This window comes from Cornus florida, unplaced genomic scaffold (assembly GCF_030987335.1).
Source record: "Cornus florida cultivar Cherokee Brave unplaced genomic scaffold, ASM3098733v1 CherokeeBrave_3.0.0_Hap2_Chr11, whole genome shotgun sequence".
Classification (NCBI taxonomy): domain Eukaryota; kingdom Viridiplantae; phylum Streptophyta; class Magnoliopsida; order Cornales; family Cornaceae; genus Cornus; species Cornus florida.
Window position 1 is genome coordinate 115,661,916 of NW_026775581.1, and position 13,640 is coordinate 115,675,555.

General features: G+C 33.3%; 3 protein-coding genes across 3 annotated transcripts; 2 read left to right on the plus strand and 1 right to left on the minus strand.

Moving 5' to 3' along the window:
* Nucleotides 1–6,086: 6,086 nt before the first annotated feature.
* Nucleotides 6,087–6,467, plus strand: LOC132281918 (secreted RxLR effector protein 161-like). Its single transcript, XM_059783570.1, has one exon. The coding sequence runs from the start codon at nucleotides 6,087–6,089 to the stop codon at nucleotides 6,465–6,467; it is 381 nt and encodes a 126-aa protein (XP_059639553.1).
* A 15-nt stretch (nucleotides 6,468–6,482) lies between these two features.
* LOC132281919 (uncharacterized) lies at nucleotides 6,483–6,869 on the plus strand. Its single transcript, XM_059783571.1, has one exon. It carries the CDS (start codon nucleotides 6,483–6,485, stop codon nucleotides 6,867–6,869), a length of 387 nt encoding a protein of 128 aa, XP_059639554.1.
* A 3,671-nt stretch (nucleotides 6,870–10,540) lies between these two features.
* On the minus strand, nucleotides 10,541–11,804 carry LOC132286190 (gibberellin-regulated protein 11-like). Its single transcript, XM_059788469.1, has 4 exons — nucleotides 11,720–11,804; nucleotides 11,564–11,608; nucleotides 11,359–11,401; nucleotides 10,541–11,025 (listed from the first exon to the last, which is right to left on the minus strand). The coding sequence occupies exons 1-4, from the start codon at nucleotides 11,774–11,776 to the stop codon at nucleotides 10,754–10,756; spliced, it is 417 nt and encodes a 138-aa protein (XP_059644452.1). The 5' UTR covers nucleotides 11,777–11,804; the 3' UTR covers nucleotides 10,541–10,753.
* Between the last annotated feature and the right edge of the window lie 1,836 nt (nucleotides 11,805–13,640).

Here is a 13,640-nt window from a genome sequence, read left to right on the forward strand (position 1 = left end):
ACTTTAATTTGGCCTTGGTGCCTTTCAAATGATAAAAATATAAAAATAAAAATAATAAATAAATTATCACGCATAGAAGCATGATCCAAAGGGCATGGGCCTTAAAACTATAGGTCTTACTTTAGGCACACGGGCTTGGGAAATCTCGAGGAGTTAGTGGGCGCATGACCTACCAAAACTAGACAATTTGTCACATGACAGCATGATACATCTGAAATCTAAGGCATCGTGAACTCACATTTCAGAATGTTTTTCTTGCTTTTGAATGCAAAAGTCAAAATTGGGACCAACTTTAGGCAGGCCTAATCCGACATCTACGACTTGGCCTAACATTTCTGGACTAGATTTGGCTTAACAGAAAAAGAATCCCAAATTGTAGCTTAGCTCAGAGAAAAAGTTATCAGAATACTCGGTTAGACCGTATCCTTGTGATTTTGATATTACGAAGCTCCCCTAAGCGGGGCCTTTCACTGTCAAGAGTATTACATGGTTCGATCTGGTATACTCTGAACTGGGCTTATTCGAATTGTATGTGTTTTACATGTGTGAGTACGTGTTGTGCACTTATAATTCAAATGAGCCGATTTATCGTACACTCGAGATACTCAATATTTATTCATTCAATTCAGTTCTAAAATGAATCACAATCAAATCAATCTCTACCGTTTCAAAAACATTAGAATCAAAAACATTAGAATCAATTCAAAATGTAGAATCAGTAAAACAGAACCGAAGATGATCTATTTGGTTCAGTTTGATTTATGTATATTTTCTTCCACATATATGAATATACAGATATGAATATAAAATATTTTTACAGTATAATACAGACACAATAATACTATAAGTCTAAAAAAATATAAGACACGAACGTGAATATGGAAGAGATACGAAAAAAAACAATAATATATAAGCAATTATTTTTTTACTCATTATACACATTATCAAGAATATATTCACCGAAAAAATATATATATATATATATATATATATATATATATATATTCACTGATTTGGAGTTTTGAGCGGGACGTTAATTTTTTTTAGAACTTTATATTAGTTTTTTATTAGCCATAATATAATTTAAAATTTCATTGGAGCCCCTATTCTCAAAAAAAAAACTAATAAATCAAAATTACCTCGTTGTGTTCCAATTAACTAATTAAATATGTCCACATTTTTTTTCATATGCGTCCATGTTGTGTCCCAGCCATTCATGACACCTCTAGAGAAGTGTGTGAGCTACTACACTTGTCCACGAAGATGAAACTCAGGAAATAAAACTGTGTTATAAATATTTTAGTGTGGGATCCACATGTAATGACAATGGAAGACTTTGAGACAAGCTTATGGGGTAAGCTGCTTCGCCATGCCTGGTGCCCACGATATTTTGTCGATAAATAGGCTCACCTTGTGTACCTACCAATGGTGTATGAAAATAAGAGAAGGCAGCCTTTTTCTTTCTCTCTTTTGTTCTCTCTCTGTGTTTTTTATCTCTCTAATATTATTACTATATAGATATATATCAACATATATTTTTATTACACATTATCAGCACGAGCTCTATTTATCTGAGATTTAAAGAAAAAGTTTTCTCTTCTTCTTTCTATCCCAACTATATATCTATTTTGTGATATTAGTTTTGATAGATTGTTGGGTTAGTTTGCTTTATCGAATAAAATAGTATTTCTGACTCCAAAGGGTAAGAAAATTTTAATTATGAATTATTATTCATAAAATAAATTGGTTCACTTAAATGATATATGTGCTTACATTATGGTCGGTTCTACCACCTTTATTATTTACTGATCCACTAATTATGGTCGATGTTACCACCTTTATTATTTAATGATTTATGGCCGATTTTATCGCCTTTATTGTTTAATAATTTATTTACTATGGTTGGATTTACCATCTTTGTTATTTAAATAATTTATATTACGTTATTATTTCATTTAATGCCATTTTATTTATATATTATGCTAAATTATATTTTTATATTGTTGTCATGTCTAGTTATTCTGAAAATGTCAAACTTGACAAAGCTGGAATTCGTGACCCTGGATATTTCTGGCAAAAATTATTTATCTTAGATTCTGGATGTTTAGATCCATTTGTATGCCATGGGCTTCGAAACACAATTAAAAAAGAAAATGATGCATCATTACAAGATAAAGCAAAGACTATGATTTTTCTCCGGCGCCATATTAGTGAGGAACTAAAAACTGAATACCTCACTGAGAGAGATCCACTTTGTTTGTGGAACAATTTGAAAGAAAGATATGATCACCAAAAAACAGTGATCCTCCCAAAGGCCCGGACTGATTGGCAGCAACTGCGGTTGCAAGATTTTAAAACTATTACTGAATATAACTCTGTCTTATTTAAAATCAGTTCTACATTGAAATTATGTGGTGATACTATTACTGATGAACTTTTATTGGAAAAAAACATTCACCACATTTCTCGTCTCGAATGTACTCTTGTAACAACAATATTGAAAGCTAGATTTAAAAAATATTCAGAACTGATATCATGTTTGCTTGTACCAGAACAAAATAATGAGCTTTTGTTAAGAAACCACCAGGCCCGTCCAATTGGATCGACACCGTTCCCTGAAACATATGTTGCCTCATCCCGTGGTCGTGGACGCGGACGTGGATGTGGTCGTGGTGGTAGAACTGGCCACAATAATGAGTATGGTCATGGTAAAAATAACTACCACAATAATGACTATACTCGTGGTAGAAATCATTCTTATTACCGTGAAGGATATCAATCCTCACATTTTCGCAATCAGAGATCCACACCATATCCCAAAAGAGAGATTATAATGAAATGAGACAAATAAAAGGGAAGGATATGGCTCAACCTTCCAAAGCACATGATAATACTTGTTATCGGTGTGGCATGACAGGGCATTGGCAAAGTATTTGTCGTACACCTAAACATCTGGTTGAACTTTACCAAGCCTCAATGAAAGAAAAGGGGAAACAAAAGGAAATGAATTTCCTTAATCATGATGAGCCAGTTGACATCATAAATCTGGAAATGAATTTCATTGATGATAATGAGCCAGTTAACATCAAAATCTGGATGTATCAGATTTTTTTAAGCACCGTGATGGATAGACTTCCTGATTGGTGATGGAAATGTCCACACCAATTAATTCTATTTTCTTTTTATGTTCTGTCTACTATGTTTTTATTTTCCTTGTATTAAAGTTTTTGTTTTATAGTTTGTATTAAAGTTTCTTTTCTGATAAAGAAATTTGCATGAATAGGAATGGATTGGACTATTTCCAAAATAAATGGAGAAGACATATGTCTTGCAGATAGTGGAACAATACATGCAATTCTTCAAGATCAAAAATATTTTTCCCACTTAACTCTGACAGACGCCAGTGTCAGTACCATATCAAGTCCCATCAACTTGATTGAAGGATCTGGAAGAGCCAACATCATTTTACCACATAGAATAAGATTACAAATCAATGATGCCTTATATTCTACAAGATCTTGGATAAATCTATTGAGTTTTAAAGACTTGCGTCGTAATGGGTATCATATTGAGATCGCAAATGAAAGAAATGTGGAATATTTCTACATTACTTCCATTACCTTAGGCAAGAAACTGATATTAGAAAAACTCCATGTTTTCTCTTCTGGGTTATACTATACAACCATTAGGACAATTGAATCAAATGCTGTGATACATAAAAAATTGTGTAACGAAAAACTTTTTATGCTTTGGTATGATCGACTAAGTCACCCAGGGAGTACAATGATGCGTCGAATTATTGAAAATTCACATGGACACCCACTAAAGGATTAAAAAATTATCTTACCAAATAATCATCTATGCACCGCCTACTCACAAGGTAAGTTGATTATCAGACCATCCATTTCAAAAGTCATTGTTGAGTCTCCCCCATTTTTACAACGAATTCACGGGTATATATATGGGCTAATTCACCCACCCTGTGGACCATTTCGCTATTTTATGGTCTTAATTGATGCTTCAACGTGATGGTCGCATGTTTATCTGCTTTCCACCCGTAATGTTGCATTTGCTTGACTTCTTGTTCAAACCATCAAATTACAGGCACATTTTCTTGATTATCCAATTAAAATAATTCGTCTTGATAATGCCGCTGAATTTTTTTCTCAAGCATTTGATGATTTTTATATGTTAATTGGAATTAATGTTGAACACTCTGTTGCACACACTCATACTCAAAATGGTATGGCTGAATCTTTTATTAAAAGACTTCAGTCAATTAGTCGTCCTTTGCTTATACAAACAAAATTACTTATTTCTGCCTGGAGTCATGCCATATTTCATGCTGCATCATTAATTCGTATACAACCAATTGTTTATCGTAAGTACTCAGCATTGCAACTTGTTTTTGGTCAACAACCAAATATCTCCCACATACGAGTTTTTAGTAGTCCTGTATATGTTCCAATTGCACCACCCCAACGCATTAAAATAGGTCATCAACGTAGACTTGGAATTTATGTTGGTTTTGATTCTCCATCTATTATTAGATATCTTGAACCTCTGACAGGTGATATCTTTAAAGCACGATTTGCTGACTGTCATTTTGATGAAATTGTTTTCCCACCATTAGGGGGAGAAAAGGCACAACAGCAACGTGATCTTACTTGGAATGCCCTGGAATTGTCTCATTTTGATCTTCGCACAAATCAATGTGAACGAGAAGTTCAGAGGATCATTTACTTGCAAAATGTTGCAAATCAATTACCTGATGCATTTACTGATACAAAGAAAGTGATAAAATCACATATACCAGCTGCAAATATTCCAGCACGAATTGATGTCCCTGAGGGACCTTCTGTTAGTAATGCAGCAAATACATCTAAAACACGTCTAAAGCGTGATAGACCAGTCGGTGCAAAAGATATTGCTCCTCGTAAGAGGAAATCACAAAGAAAAGCTGGCACTATTGAAGAGGCCACCAAAGGAGCAACATATATTATTGATCAATCTGAGACAATAGTCTTTGATAAGGCAGAGACTCTTGACGAGTCTCAGGTACCTAAAAATGATGAAATAAGAAATGTTGATGAGACAAAGACAACAGATGATGATATGGCCCTTGATGAGGCACATGCCCTTGATGAGACGCAGATACCTGAAAATGATGAGATTTTACTAAATTTTGAAACGAGATAGAATAGAAATGAAATTGTTGTCAATAACATATTCTCATATCTTATTACTCTTGATATTGATAATAAGGATCCGGAACCTCAAAACGTCGAAGAATGTCGACGAATAAATGATTAGCCAAAATAGAAAAAAGCGATACAAGCATAGTTAAATTCATTAGCTAAACGTGATATATTTGGACCAGTAATCCAGACACCTAAGGGTGTTAATCCTGTTGGGTACAAATGGGTGTTTGTACGAAAGCATAATGAGAAAAATGAAATAGTGAGATACAAAGCCCGACTTGTAGCTCAAGGTTTCTCACAGAGACCTGGTATTGATTACGAGGAAATATACTCCCCTGTGATAGATGCACCCACATTTAGATTCATAATACATTTGGCAGTCACAGAAAGATTGCATATGCATCTAATGGACGTGGTCACAACATATTTATATGGATCACTAGATAGTGATATTTATATTAAAATCCCAGAATGATTTCAAATGTCTGAAACAAAACCACGTAATATGTACTCGATAAAATTACAACAATCCTTATATGGATTGAAACAATCAATACGAATGTGGTACAATCGCCTTAGCAATTACTTACTTAAAGAAGGGTATGTGAACAATCACACTTGTCCATGCATTTTTATTAACAAATCAGAATCTGGTTTTGTTATTGTTGCAGTATATGTTGATGATTTGAATCTTATGGGAACATTGGACGAGATCGAAAAGACTACCACTTATTTAAAGAAATAATTTGAAATGAAAAGACAAAATTCTTCCTTGGGCTGTAGGTTGAATATTTTTCTTGCGGTATTCTCATTCATCAATCAACATATATATAAAAGATTCTAAGACGTTTTCATATAGACAAAGCCTATCCATTAAGCTATCCCATGGTTATCCGATCACTTGATATCAAGAAAGATCATTTTCGTCCTCGAGAGGATGATGAAGAACTCCTTGGTCCTGAAGTGCCCTATCTTAGTGCGATTGGTGCTCTTTTGTATCTTGCAAATTGCACAAGACCTGATATAATTTTTTCAGTCAATTTATTAGCACGATACAGTTCTGCATCAACTCGCAGACATTGGAATGGAATCAAACACATACTGCGATATCTTCGTGGCACAACTGATATGGGCTTGTTTTATTCGAAGGCACCAAATTCTCCATTAATTGGATATGCAGATGCCGACTATCTCTTTGACCCACATAAAGCTTATTCACAAATAGGATATGTGTTTATCTGTGGCGGCAATGCTATATCATGGTGATCTATGAAACAAACAATGATTGCCACTTCTTCGAATCATTCTGAGATACTTGCAATTCATGAGGCAAGCAGGGAATGCTTTTGGTTGAGTTCAATGATCCAACATATTCGAACAACATGTGGTCTCTCATCAATAAAAGAAAGCTCAACAATATTATATGAAGATAATGCGGCATGCATTGCACAGATGAAAGAAGGGTATATTAAAAGTGACAGAACCAAGCACATCTCACCAAAATTCTTTTATGCACATGAACTCCAGGAAAATGGTGATATTGATATTCAGAAGATACGTTTATGTGAAAATCTAACAGATCTATTCACTAAAATGCTTCCAACTACAACATTCAAGAAGTTAGTGCACAACATTGGAATGCGTCAACTAAAGGATCTCCAGGGTTGATCTAATGAGAGGGAGCAATTGATTGAAGAGGTATTGGCATACTGTACTCTTTTTCCTTTGTCCAGGTTTTATCCCACTGAGTTTTTCTGGTAAGGTTTTAATGAGGCAGTTTTTAATCTATGCAATACCATTTTCAAGATACACAAGAATATTGTACTCTTTTTCCTTCGTTAGGGTTTTGTCCTACTGAGTTTTCCTTAGCAAGGTTTTAACGAGGCATATTCTTAATGTAATATTGTGAACCCCAAGGGGGAGTGTTATATATATTTTAGTGTGGGGTCCACATGTAATGATAATGGAAGACTTTGAGACAAGCTTTTGGAGTAAGCTGCTTGGCCATGCTTGGTGCCCACGACATTTTGCCTATAAATAGGCTTACCTTGTGTACAAATGGTGTATGAAAATAAGAAAAGGCAGCCTTTTTCTCTCTCTCTCTCTATTTTTCATCTCTCTAATATTATTACTATATAGATATATATCTACATATATTTTTATTATACTTTGAACTTTTTGCTTGCTTTTATTTTTATTAATTGTTAATGAGATTCAATGTATGAATTATATATATACACGGATGAAAAGCAGGGGCAGACACAGGGGTAGGCAAAGGTGGGCTTTAGCCCACCCAAAAAAAAAAAAAAATTTTTTTACTATACTAATATATTAGCCCAGCCCACAAAATAAAATAAAAAAAACAATAGTATTAGCCCACCCAAAAAATTCAATGAAGCCCAAGTAAACTCAGCCACCATACTAAAATAAAGGCCCAAATCAATTCCTTAGTATTCATGTTTAATGTTAGCCCACCCCACCTAGAAATCCTGAATCCGCCTTTGATGAAAAGGGATGTCGTTCTCAGCTAAGAGCTCGAATTCTTACCACCTTGTCACCCACTTATTATGATTTTATATTATTTACTATAAAAATGTCATGATGACAGAACAATCCAAACAAGTTTTTTTTTTTTTTTTAAAGTACAAGTTAAAATTTTATTAACTGTTACTTTTATTTTATTGACTCAAGAGAGTCACTTTTTAGAATTTTTTTAAAAGTAGTCGAGTATGAAATTTTAAATAATATCTCGGAAGAAATTAAATATATGTTTATAGCTTTCTTGACCTGTCATTTAAAAACAAAGATTTCACTATAAAATTTATATTTTTTGAAACACTATTATCATGCATATACTATTTATCTTTTAGTATAAAAACAAAAAATAATAATAATATGCTAAGTGAATGATTGAATTAGATGTATGCAGTAGTCCAGATGATAATAGAATAACGTTAGCACCAAGACTGTAGTTCAAAAATAGTCCATGTGTAATGTACCATATACTATAGTATTACTATTTAAATATTATAAAAATATATAATATATATAATAATTATTATAAAATAATAATATATATTCTGTAAATAAAAAATACTTATATTAGTATAAAAACCGAACTATATATATAAAGAAACTTGATAATAGGCTGAGACTAGAATTTGATTTTATATCTTTAAGACAAATTCGCTCTACTATGGTGCTGACAGACTCTATAGTGTATGTCTTTCAGAATACAACGATCTTTATTTCTTCGGTAGTAGCACTGTAAATCGAAGAAATGAGTGAGCCGGCTGGGTGTAAGTACTCTCTCTGAACTAGACTCAAAACTCACATTCTAATACTATGTTTTATGCAAAGAAGTGAGAATAAGGAGAGGAAAAATTCAGAAGTAAAAGAGAAGAATTTTGAATTTTGGTGTAATTCACAAATGACCTAAATTGGGATATTTATAGGCAACATAATACCTTTTCGGGTGGCCTGAACCATCACCTGCACTGGATGTGATGCTTTAGTTTAAACGAAGCACTGGCTCGGACCAAGTGCAACCCTTTAAATGCACGTTCGGACCAGTCACACATATTCATTAAACCCATCTAAGTCCAGCCCAAAAAATAAATCAAGTCCAAACAAAGGCCAGTTCAAAATTTCGTTTAATAAAAAAATAACCGCCCAAGCCCAGGGGCACGTGTGATAAGTAGTTTGGACCCAATCTTGTCTAGGTCATTCCCTTTTTAAAACTTGAGTGTCATTGGGCCCAAAACCCAAATTTCAAACTTTGGTTATATAAACTCTAATTGGTTTCATTTTATTTTCATGAGACAACCACTTCTCACATTTTGCATACGCATAATTAAGCGAATTACTCTAGAACTAATTTCTCATTCACCCGGAAGCAAATTTGACAAAATAAATATATGCGTTCTTCTCTTTACGGAGAGAAACGCGTTCGTTTATAGATTCGTAAAAAATTCTTAACCAGACTTAAGCAAAAATTTGCCCAAATTTTCTGTTTTGTATTATCCGTTTTCACGAGACTCGTCATCAAATTAAGTATATTACGAATTATATTATATAAATATACATGCATGTTGTTTCGTGGTACTCTTACTCTTGAGCTTGGGCAAATCTGTGAGACTGTGAATTAGCCAGCTCCAGACTTTGTGGCAAACACTTATGCCTCTTGCTTTCCCCGGGAACATCATAATTGAAACCAATGAATGACCATGGAGCTTCTGTTCTCACGTGAATTGATGACCCCAATCTTGTCCCTTTTGGTTGGCTGAATATAAACATGAGATGTTATATATATACTTGAGTGAAAAAAAATGGGCCAACCTCTCTTTTATCAATTCAAAAGCTTTTCATCATCACTGTCACTGAAGCCTAACATACCACCGCCATCACCCGTGAGCACATTTCCTCTCTTCCTCTCACTCTGTCCTCTTTCCCTTTCCATGCTCATCTTTTATTATGAACCTAAGATTGATACTATTTAAACTAAAGAAAATTTTTGATTAGGTCCCAACAGAAGAAGAGACGCTCCTTTTTATCATGAACAAAATCCTCTCCAATCAAGTTTTCTAGCAATTCCATCCGTTAAGTGATAAAAATGGAGTAAAAAAGTAGTAAATTATTGGGTTTAGATATATTGGGGCAAAAATCAAATCCTGGCCTCAGTCTTAATATCTCCACTCTTTAAACCTCTCCATGTTTCTGTCAGCACACATCTACACAACAATTTCAAATTTAGTTTTATATATTTATTTATTTTCTTTTTGAAAATTGGGTTTGTTAGATAATTTGGTTGGTTTGATTATACAAAGAATAGAGAGGTGGTCAACGCGTTGTCAAAAGATATAGGTGATTTGAGTCCTCAATGGCAGTGACTGACTAGTCAACTCTATTTTCAAATCTCACTCAACTAAATATCCACAATCAATCCGAGTAGTAGAGTCCAAAATTTTCCTACTACATCAATAGCCTAAATTGATTTTGTTTAAAGCAAAACAACAAACTCATATTTGGTCTAACAATCCTACTAGTGGGGACCACATCTTATAAAGGTGGAGTGAAGAGAGTCTGACCAGAAACATTAAATTGCCAACCATATGAAATCAGAACAATTCAATGAAAACCAATCCACAAGTGAATTAACTAGACCAGAGGAAACAAAATCAACCTCTAACGTTGTCCCACTTAATTCTCATATAAGATTGATTTAACAATTCCAACTCTTAATAGACTACTGCTACACTTAACTATCATTTTTTTTTTTTCCATTATTTCAATCATCGTATGATGAATTAAAATGTTCAGATGAACAGTAAACACATGAATTCCTAATAATAAAGCTTTTATCATTTCCCATACGGATATATGTAATAACTTTTAAGTAGTTGTACATTGAACAAACCATCCCAAGCATAGTACAGTTGGCTAGAGAGAGAGAGAGAGAGAGAGAGAAGAGTGAAGAGAGTAGTAGTAGTAGTGCATATTAGGAGTAATTAACATGACAGAAAATGAGAGAGCTTCCATGGGGGGTGCCTAATTTAAGGGCACTTGGTCTGGTTCCTGTGGGTGGTCATGCCGGTGTAGCACTTCCCACACATTTCTCTGTTGCCTGAAGTCCCTGGTGGCACACACTTGCACCTTGCACAGCAAGTACCACATGCTCTGTTGCACAGGTTCGGCCTCGAGTGCAGGCTACACCTCCTCTTACACAGCCCTCCACAATCTAGGCTCACGCCAGGCCGCGGTGCAGGAGCGGGAACGAGAACGACAGCGTGACCGCGAGCAACGGCAAGTCCGTTGTCCAAATTGCCTAATTTAAGATAACACTTTTTTATTAGCTCAAATGGTTCCATACATTTCTCTTTAAAAGAGAAGTTGAGTGTTCGAACCAGAAGAAATATTGTGAATGTGTTTGATTGAACTTTTGAAAAAAAACAGGAGACGCTTTAACGTGCATGTGAAGAGATGTGGTAATAGACTAAAGAAAAATCAAAATGCATGCAAGAAATTTAAGAAATTAAAGGAGAATTTTGTGCAGTTAGAAGGAACATTAATAAAAATATAAAAATAAAAGTAAGTCTATCATGAAGACCTCTCACTGATCTACTGATTGAGAAAAGAAAAGACACCAAAAAAAAATTACCTTTTTCTTGGGTTTGCCTCCTGTTTACACCTTTCACAACCATCTGAAAAACATGTTTAACAATCATAAGCCCATGTCATATAACCATTGACAATTCAAGAAAATAAAAAGAGGGCAAGTCCCGTTAATTAGTGAGGACAAAGCCCGAACACTCAGTTATTAAAAAAAAAAAAAAAAAGGAGTGTATGGAGAGAGAATGTAGTGCCTGTCCAGGATAGGGTATGTCCTCAAAGTTGAGATGAGTTGAAACCTGCAAGAATGTAATTAAATGGGAAGTCATGTATGGTTTTCTTCTGTTGAAAAAAATATATATATTAATATCTGAAAAACCCAAAAAACAAGCAAGCAAACATTTATGTACCTCAGCGAGGAAGATGACTGTGAAAACAGCCACCAAAAGAAACGCCAGCTTAGCCATGACTGAAGGCGAAGTGCAAATAGCCTCTGACGCTCTCTTTATAGAGGGGTGTAATTTTCGTGATTCCAAAAGTGCCCTCGTTTTATTTTACCCAAAAAAAAAAAAATTTTAAGTGTCCACATTTGACGTTACGTTGCAGAGGAATGCTTTGGGCAGGTAATGCCAGGCTCCGCTATAGTGCTAGTGAATGACAGATGAATCCAGTTGTATGGAATAGTTGAGCTGATTGGAATAGTTTTAAACGCTCGTTTCGGATTGTTTAATAGTAGATTTTTGACAACTCTAATGATAAAAACGCTTATTTTATTCGAACAATAATGCCAAATGGGCTCGGATTTTGAGACCTAATCCAAAACTAATAAATTAGGCCTTCTCATATCAATTATATTAATGAAGTAGTAATAACTCTCTCTATTTTTTATAACTTAATAGATAGTGATTTAATTGTACTAAAAATTTAGGTTAAAAGTCAATAAATTACAAAATATAAAATTTTGAAAAAGTAATTATATGCAAGAGAATTTTAAATTAGAAGAATTTCAAAACGTGTAAATTTGATGAGAGAATAAAAAATGAGGTAATTATAAAATAAAACTAAAAGAAACTTGAATTAACCAATAAAAGAACTGTTATACTTATTTGGTAATTAATAAGAAGTATACATAATTCATTAATATATATATATAAATATAACACTAATAAGTATAAAAGAAAATTGCCTTGACCAAAGAATGAACAAAAGCTGTATCTATTATGTAATTAATGTAATACACGAACTCAAGAAGTATAATTAATTTATTAAAATAAATATATAAATAATATATTTATATTGGGGGCTTTAAACAATTGTCTTAATTATTTTATGATTGAGTCACGCATAGTTGATTCGGTCAAATGGTATTGGTCTCACACCATTGACGAGATTTATAAATAAAAATTTAAATTCTCTCCGGTGGAGTACATTATTTCGCTTATATAACAACTACTTTTATATCTATTATGCAACAACAATTGCACCTATGATATATAATAATTTTGCATACAAATAAGATAAGGCAGGTGGTTGTATATGTCAAGATATTGTGCCATAATAGTATAATATACTTACAATTAGAGACTTAATAATGCCACTAGAGGAAATGGCATAAGTTGTGTCAAAAAAAAAAAAAAATGGCAGAAGTTGACTTCTGTATTTTCATTTAAGAATGAATTTAATGTTATAATTATGAATTTAATGTTATAATGTTATAATTTTGTTTCATGTGACCAAAAGGTCCCTTCGTGTTTTTTTTTTTTTTTTTTTTTTTAACACCAAATTAAAAACGCAACAACCTCTTCGGCATCAACCTCTTTGGCATTTAAAGTTCGGTAGATACAATTAAATAATCCTTGGCCATTGTTGGTTCTATTTTTAAAATCAGTAATTTTTTCTTTTACTATATGTGACAAATATTATTTGCTGCAATAATAAAAATTTGCATTGTTAAACGTGCAAATGCAAAATTATAGATGGGATTTGATAAAATAAATATAAAAAATTCAACTATAATGATTATGACTAATTTATGTAAGTGAAAGTTAATTCTTTTTTTAAAGGTTAAAAAAAAAAAAATGTTTTTAATGAATTAATTATACTCCTCACAATGTTTTCAAAAAATGAACAAATAAAGTTGGTTAAAAAATACGAAGAGCTGCAAAGAAAACGACAAAAATCTCTGAAACTCAAATCACTCATCTGGGTGGGTAAGATGAGACCCCCATTGACCATTCATAACCCTGAAAATGTAAATAATCGGTAAATAAGGGGTGAAAGTGAAACCAATTCAGAAAATTCTTTTATTTCTTTGGAACGTAGAAATCAGTG